General features: G+C 34.6%; 2 protein-coding genes across 2 annotated transcripts; one reads left to right on the top strand and one right to left on the bottom strand.

Annotated features, from left to right (window-relative positions):
* The first annotated feature begins 976 nt into the window (after positions 1-976).
* LOC130625019 (uncharacterized) lies at positions 977-3,855 on the top strand. The gene is made up of 3 exons (XM_057440104.1): positions 977-1,095; positions 2,095-2,309; positions 3,705-3,855. The coding sequence occupies exons 1-3, from the start codon at positions 1,041-1,043 to the stop codon at positions 3,828-3,830; spliced, it is 396 nt and encodes a 131-aa protein (XP_057296087.1). The 5' UTR covers positions 977-1,040; the 3' UTR covers positions 3,831-3,855.
* A 236-nt stretch (positions 3,856-4,091) lies between these two features.
* Positions 4,092-5,755, bottom strand: LOC130625228 (tigger transposable element-derived protein 4-like). Its single transcript, XM_057440286.1, has 3 exons — positions 4,940-5,755; positions 4,744-4,876; positions 4,092-4,177 (listed from the first exon to the last, which is right to left on the bottom strand). Exons 1-3 carry the CDS (start codon positions 5,753-5,755, stop codon positions 4,092-4,094), a joined length of 1,035 nt encoding a protein of 344 aa, XP_057296269.1.
* Between the last annotated feature and the right edge of the window lie 1,465 nt (positions 5,756-7,220).

The raw sequence follows: 7,220 nt of genomic DNA, 5'->3' as shown, positions 1-7,220 counted from the left end.
CACTTGTGTACACACAGTGTAAGCTAGTTACATCCGCCCCCTCGCCCGTTCCAAAAAAAAAGATCCAGAGGACTGCTTACGTAATATTAACAGGCAACGTATTTCCTTTAATTAGCGCCGCCCTCTTATAAGCGCCGCATCTAAAATCATGAAAATTTAATTAGCGCCGCGGCGTTAATTTGAGGAATTACGGTATATACTTCTTCTTATGGTTTTAAATCCCCTTCAACCTTGTTGCCAGGGCATTTTGCCTCTTCCGTATTAACAGGTCAGGGACCAAAAGACCCTTGGGGCGAGGTTGATGCTCTTTTAATACGGCCAGAATTGACGACAATATGGTTTTAGATAACTCACTCCTCATTCTTTAATTTTTTTCTCAAACATGTTCTACCCTAGCGGAGAAACTTTCGCAAGGTGAAAAAGTCGCGAAAGTTTTAAATAAACATCTGGAGAAATCTAAAAAAAAATTTACTAAATAATTTCTCGCGAATAAAGAAATTTTTGAAATTCTTTTATATTATAGCGGGCAAGAGGTTTATAATACAAAAAACTAAAAAAAGATTTATTTTTTAACTTGTTTAAAACTACAAATCAGATTTGTAAAAAAAGTAAAAATCATTAGCTAAAAACACTTCGGAATTTAGTGAATAAGTTTTCAAGAATTGTAAAATTAGAAAAATTTCGAGACATAAAATTTCGCGAAAGTTTCTCTCACAAAAGTTTCTCTGATTAAAGGTGTGAAAACTTTACGCAATAACGGAATTATTTCTAACATCTTAAAATGGTGGATGTAACCAATGACATGCTAACACATCAAATTTTGTCATGGGAGCAAAATATTAAACGTTTCTGTGCAGGATGACACTATAACAACGAAACAAGTAATCTCTTGTTAAATAGTATTCATGTTAACAAATCTCTAAAACATCAAATATTAACGAATTTAAATAATTATAACTTCTGATTCACCAAAACATTTAAAAACTGAAAAAAAGTAAAACTTATTCCATACGATAATTTTGAGAAATTTTTTAAGGAGTATGAAGCTGTTGTTTTTATTTTCCACTTTTTGTTTTGCAAGTGTCGGAATAAAAGGTAGGAATATTGTTTCAAGTTACGTGAAGTACTTACCACATAACAATTTCATAAATAATTTTATTATACATACACGGAAATATAAAAAAAGACATTTATATTTTTTATAAATATTTATATTTTCAATTTTTTTTCTCGTTGTGGACTATCATTTTTACTCCATCTGTGATACACAGTATGGTTTAATTTAGGCATGTTTCGAAATTCTATAATTTAATTTTTCAATTTTATCGACGGTGGGTTGTCGGTATATATAGTAATCGAATTTCGGTGGATCCTGCGCTCCATTACCATTTGTAATCACATGATACATGGCGTTACTAATAACTTGTACTTGTATTTATATTGACATGTGGTATATTGTGTATACAGCCGATGCTTGATATCTCGGACTCTTAAGGGATTGACGAAAAAACTTCGAGATAAAGGATATTCGAGCGAGAAAGTTTAACCACGTGGAAACAGTGCTTTTACACACTTCACACTTTTTTGCGACATCTTTATTCGTCAACATGTCTGCATTACTTTTACAGCTTCTGCAGCTTGTGCATCATCTGTATAGTGTTGTTATTTATCTTTGAGATAAAATAAAGTTAGTAATTTTCTGCATGTTAGGAATAATTTCAGACCCAATTGTTAGATTTGACAGCTAAGTAAACATGACCAAATATCTTTTAAATATGATCACTTTCATGATTTTTCGCTAGAAGTAATAGTTTTTATTTGTTTAAGGAGGTAAAATAGCAGCATCGACAAACAAACCAATTCTTTTCAAACCTGTGCCAAAAAATCGCGTAGGTTTCTTTGTCAAAAGTTTCTTTCTTTAAAATATTTAAAATTTACATATATGGCAGCTTCCTCTGAACTCATCAGGAGAAATAAACCAAGGTGAAAAAACTTTGAAACTAGGCCTTCACCTTCATGGAGTTGTTTTTTATTAAGATATCCAAATAGCTATGTCAAAACTAGCAGTTCTCACAACAAATATATCCTTTTTAGTCTGCTCTGCATTGTCCTGCAACAAATGCAACAGCGCTGTGTCATGGACAGATTGTAACAAGCAAGGTAGTTCGGCGACATGTTATTCTAAAGATGATGTTTGCTATGCAGTCAAGATGGTGCGATATGATGGAAAAGCTTACCAAATGGATTGTACCACAAAAGAATTGTGCACGAAACAAAGCCTCTGCCATGGAGATACTACATACTGCAAGGTACATTTCATGCACGCTTAACATCAGGATAATCTCTTCCCATTGAGTCCTAGGGAAGTAATATTTGTAATAAGCAGGGTAATTAATCATTATATTATTAATCTTTGTGGAATAGAACTCTAGTGTAAATCAAAGTGGAAACATTTATTACGCTGATGGGTGAACTCGTGGATTTTTAACGGGTTAACGACCTGTTTAGTTAGAATTTAAGTGACATCCGAATTATTGCAGTAACTTAGAATGCCGAACTGCGGCGAAAGAATATTAGAAATCCGATAAATCTAAAAATTAAATGTTTTAAGGCTAAAATTCACAGTACAAAGGACTAAACATCCGGAGAAAAAATACAGATAGGGAATAAAACTCGATTTAAAGGGAATACAAACACAGGGAGCCTTAGGAAATACAACTGAGGATAATGGATTACAAATTGGGGCAGGGAATCCATCTTTGTTTGCATTTCTCCCAGTTGATTATTATTTTTAGTTAATGGAAATTTCTTAGCTGGTTTTAAAGGATTCGCTTTGCTTTAGTTTTCTTGTGACACTGTATAATGGACAACGTTTTCAATCTGTCATATTGATTTTCTTGTGGAAATAAATCCAGAACTAGCCTTTAGCCCGTAGATAAAGCTATTCATTTGCTTGTCGTGCAAATTCTGGTTTGCAGATTATCGTTAGTTGTTAGCAAAAAGTAGAAAACGTGTAAATATTTTTAACAAAACATAGGTATTAGTATAAGAGACTAGTCATTAGCCCATGGAAGAATGCACGGGTCTCACCGTCTTCAGATTTTTTCCGATAGTACATATTTTATATATAGGTATTTTGTGCATTTTTTGTCCGAAAGCTTGCGCGAAGTAATAAAATTACTAAGCAGAGGGCTGAAATAACTTTTGGTGCGACTACTTTAAAAAGAATATGGCTCCGATTCGGTTAAACAAGAAATTTGATGAAATAGAATATTTTTGCTTGAGCTGCCCTTGTCGCTACGTAAAACAAAAATATTTCCTTAAGCGATATTTTTCTTTTTCGTTGGTTTTTCTGATTATAAAAGAGAAAAAAAGCCTTAGGAAGTAGTATTGTGTAAGAAGTGGTTTAGAAAAAGATGCTCGTTTAAAACTTTATCGCATATAGTGCATCTTCTTGCTGCATAAGTGCAATCTAATTGCCTGGGTTGTCTCTGAAAAAGAGAGTTTATGATATTTCCGGTTAAATCTACCCCGTCCCCAGGGGTTCTTGCCTTTTTTACATCAAGGCTGGCGACAGTAAGCGCTAGCGGCTTTGACATCAGGCAACAAACATAGGGGGCGAAGATGTCGTCAACTTTACATTTCAAGAGAAATGTTAGGTGTGTTATGTTTTTCTTTTTTTCACTCCTTGTTTACTTTTCTAGGTATCGTGTTGTGAGACGGATAATTGCTGCTCAAATGGTGATTGTAATGCTGGTGGATACCTAAAGACAAATGTGTGGCTTCTTGTATTTTTCTTATACCTTGCTTATATTCTGACGTTTCAATAAATACACATAATATGAAGAAAAAGAAGATAGTCTTTATGTTTTTATCAACCTCATCGCCAAGCTTTTATCTCATCTGATTTCTGATATAATTTACACCTGCAAAGAGAAATTGTTTTGGCGGCCATCATCTGGCAACCATCATCCATGCAGGCTTTAGCTGACACATTTTTATTAAAGTTTTTGTTCAAACGCTAAACATTTTCAAAACCCTTCTTCCCTTGTTGTTGACCAAAAAATTTATTTCATTTCAATGTTTCAAACTTATAAACAACTGTCGTACGACAAAAGAACATTTAACTGGATTGGCAACTTCACTGTTTTCGCAGTCAAATTTGTAACAATTTTCACTAGCGCGAAAAAGAAGATTAAATAAAACATAAATTTACATGATCCCTGCTTGAATTTTACTGGTGTTAAATAATTCTTATGTTTGCTTTTTATTCATTGACAATTTTTTAAAAAAAAATAATATTGAGGAAACATTTAACCTTTATGTCACCATGGCTACAATCGTTTTTTGTTGACTGTGACAACTATACACAAAGATATAGTTTTTACTCACATTTTTTTTCAATAATTGTATTACAGTTGACTCTCTCTATCTCGAACTCGCAAGGGACCAGAAAATTTGTTCGAGATAGAGAAAGTTCGAGATAGAGAAAAATTGACAAAAATTGGATTTTTTCGTAAAAAACGTATTTTTAACCTTCAGTGTATCGGGAGTTGATAGAGGTCAATGAGAGATGTTAAAATGTTAATATTCAATGCACAAGACTTCTTTTAAAATAAATACATAAAATAAATTTACAGCTTCATTTAAAGAAATCGGTTATGTCTTTTTGTTTAAGTGATGCCACTCTGTCTTCATTATACATTTTTTCGAATTTGGAGATAAGCATTTGCATTTCATTGCCTTTTTCGCAACACATTGCTAGATCTTTCAAAAGATCAATACTACACTCGACTTTTGATCTTGATGGTTTTTCGACAACTATATCAAATGAATCATCCTCCATGTCACTGCCATCGTCTTCAGCTTCGTCGTCCTGAGATTTCCGAAATTCATCAATGATATCCTAATTAGAGATTTGAGGGGCGGTTGCGATAACCTCATCATCCAAGGTCACAAGATCATTAGCACTGAGATCATTTGGTACCAATGATGGATCAGCCTCTCTTAAATCATCCAAACTTTCTTGAAGATCTTTAAATGGGTCATCCGAATCAGCAATAGCATCCTGTTGTCCTGTAGAAGAGATTCCAGATTTCTTAAAACAATTGATGATGGTTTGTTTAGTTACAGCCTCCCAAGAATCAGCCAGTATCTTCATTCCGCTTAAAATTGAAATCTTTGGCAAAGGTTTGTTGTTCTCCAAAGCACTGCACAGCAAACGTACAACTCTCCTTCGGTAATGCGCTTTTAGACTTCGTATGACACCTTGGTCCATCGGTTGCAACACAGACGTTGTGTTAGGGGGCAAAAAAACGAGATGAATGTTTGTTAAGTTCGAGATCGATGGGTGTGCTGGACAGTTGTCGATTATAAGAACGATTTTTCTCCCGTCTACACGAAACTTTTGGTCCAGTTTCCGGACCCAGTTTTCAAATATTTCACTATCCATCCAACTTTTCTTTTGTGATGTGTATTGGCAAGCGAGATGTTTGATGTTATTAAAGCAGCGAGGTTTTTTTGATTTGCCAATGACGAACATTGGCAACTTTTCTCCAGTAGCACTTGCTGCGGCCATTCCAGTGAATCTCAACTTGCTCTTCTTCCCCCCAGAACACTTTTCTCCTTTGAGGTGGTATGTTTTCTCGGGAAGACATTGGTAAAACAAACCAAATTCGTCTGCGTTGAAAGTGTCCTCCAATTTGTAATTCGACAGAATGGTTGGGAGCGTGGTTTCGTTCCAGGAGCTTGTCATTTGATTTGTAACTGACTTACATTCACCACCGATAACTTTCAAGGAAATGCTGTGCCTGAAAAAGTAAATAAATAAAAATGTTTCGTGTAAAGCAGCCCTTAATATTAATCGAACATAACACAATCGAACATAAATTTTAAGATTGGTTCGATTCGATTCTTATCTGTTTACAAATTATATTGTTGAACAGGTGGAGTGTAGTAGAATCTGTAATGAACAATATGGCTATAAATTTACTGGGACAAGAAATTGAATTAACTGAAAATATGCCACTCGTCGTTTTGTCTTCCACTGACATTACATCTTACATAAAAGGGTACCATGTTTACAAAAGTTTATGGACACCAGTCCAACAAGAAAAACTACAAGGAGAAATGGAACCTCACAACCCTGTCGACAAATACGCTGTAGCCGTTAAAAAAGATGGGAAACTAATCGGACATTTGCCGTTAGGAGAAAATGGAAAGTTTGCTAAAACCATATTTTATTTTCTCCGTGCTGATCAATTTGGGAGATGTGATATAACTGTTACTGGAAAGGCAGTTAATCTTGGAGATGGTGATGGAATGCAGGTCCCCTGTGTTCTAAGCTTATCCGGGCAAAAGTCAATGGTAGAGATTTTGAAAAAACAGAAGCTGTAATTTTAGTGTTTGATATGTAATCACGTTGTTTTTATACACGAAATGAAAATTATAACTATGTTATTTACCTTTTTTTCCATTTGTCCAGCCAACCATCGGAAGCCTTGAAACTTGAACAATCAAAGTTTTTAGCAAAACTGAGTGCCTTTTCTTTTATCAAATTGCCATCGATCGGAATGTTTTGGCTTCTTTGAACAGTAAACCATTTGATAACAGCCTTGTCTATCTGCTCATAATCACAGCCTCGAACCTTTTTCGAACCAGACGGTTTTTTGTTCTTCCAAGCTTTGTAGGATCTTATGTTTTTTTTTCATCCAAGTTGAAATTGTATTTTTGGGGATCCCGTATTTTTCTGCTGCCTCCTTGTTTCATTCCTTTCTCGATTTCCCGAATTATTTGACATTTTTGAATTAAAGAAACGTTATTGAGTTTTCTTTTTAAAGCCGACATCTTCACCTCAAGAAGGTTTCTGGTTCAAAACACTGTAAACAATGTTTTGTGAGTGACTTTAGAATTCGAACGTCAAACATTTTCGTTCGAAAATGGAACATTTTAATTCGATTTTTAGTGTAAATAGGTTCTTAAATCCGGAAAAGTTCGAGATAGAGAGAGAAACAGTCAGACGGGATCGAGATTTTAGTTCGAGATAGAGAGGTTTTCGAGATAGAGAGGTTCGAGATAAAGAGAGGAAAATAGCTTAGAGCCTACACAAATGTCCAAGGGACCGAGACTTTGGTTCGAGATAGAGAGATGTTTGAGATAGAGGGTAGTCGAGATAGAGAGAGTCAACTGTAGTTACAATCTTTAATCTTTAATGGTTCTAT

The sequence above is a fragment of the Hydractinia symbiolongicarpus genome, chromosome 14 (genome assembly GCF_029227915.1).
Source record: "Hydractinia symbiolongicarpus strain clone_291-10 chromosome 14, HSymV2.1, whole genome shotgun sequence".
NCBI classification, from domain to species: Eukaryota; Metazoa; Cnidaria; class Hydrozoa; order Anthoathecata; family Hydractiniidae; genus Hydractinia; species Hydractinia symbiolongicarpus.
This window is presented reverse-complemented; position numbering and strand designations above follow the sequence as displayed.

What these genes read in the sequence shown, in the direction of transcription:
- LOC130625019 (XM_057440104.1), top strand. Translation starts at nt 1,041, where the DNA reads ATGAAGCTGTTGTTTTTATTTTCCACTTTTTGTTTTGCAAGTGTCGGA. An exon ending in TGCAAGTGTCGGAATAAAAG is followed by an intron (nt 1,096 to 2,094) that starts GTAGGAATATTG and finishes TATCCTTTTTAG; the next exon opens with TCTGCTCTGCATTGTCCTGC. An exon ending in GAGATACTACATACTGCAAG is followed by an intron (nt 2,310 to 3,704) that starts GTACATTTCATG and finishes TTACTTTTCTAG; the next exon opens with GTATCGTGTTGTGAGACGGA.
- LOC130625228 (XM_057440286.1), bottom strand. Translation starts at nt 5,755, where the DNA reads ATGACAAGCTCCTGGAACGAAACCACGCTCCCAACCATTCTGTCGAAT. An exon ending in TTGTGACCTTGGATGATGAG is followed by an intron (nt 4,877 to 4,939) that starts GTTATCGCAACC and finishes CGGAAATCTCAG; the next exon opens with GACGACGAAGCTGAAGACGA. An exon ending in AGCAATGTGTTGCGAAAAAG is followed by an intron (nt 4,178 to 4,743) that starts GCAATGAAATGC and finishes TTTTCGCGCTAG; the next exon opens with TGAAAATTGTTACAAATTTG.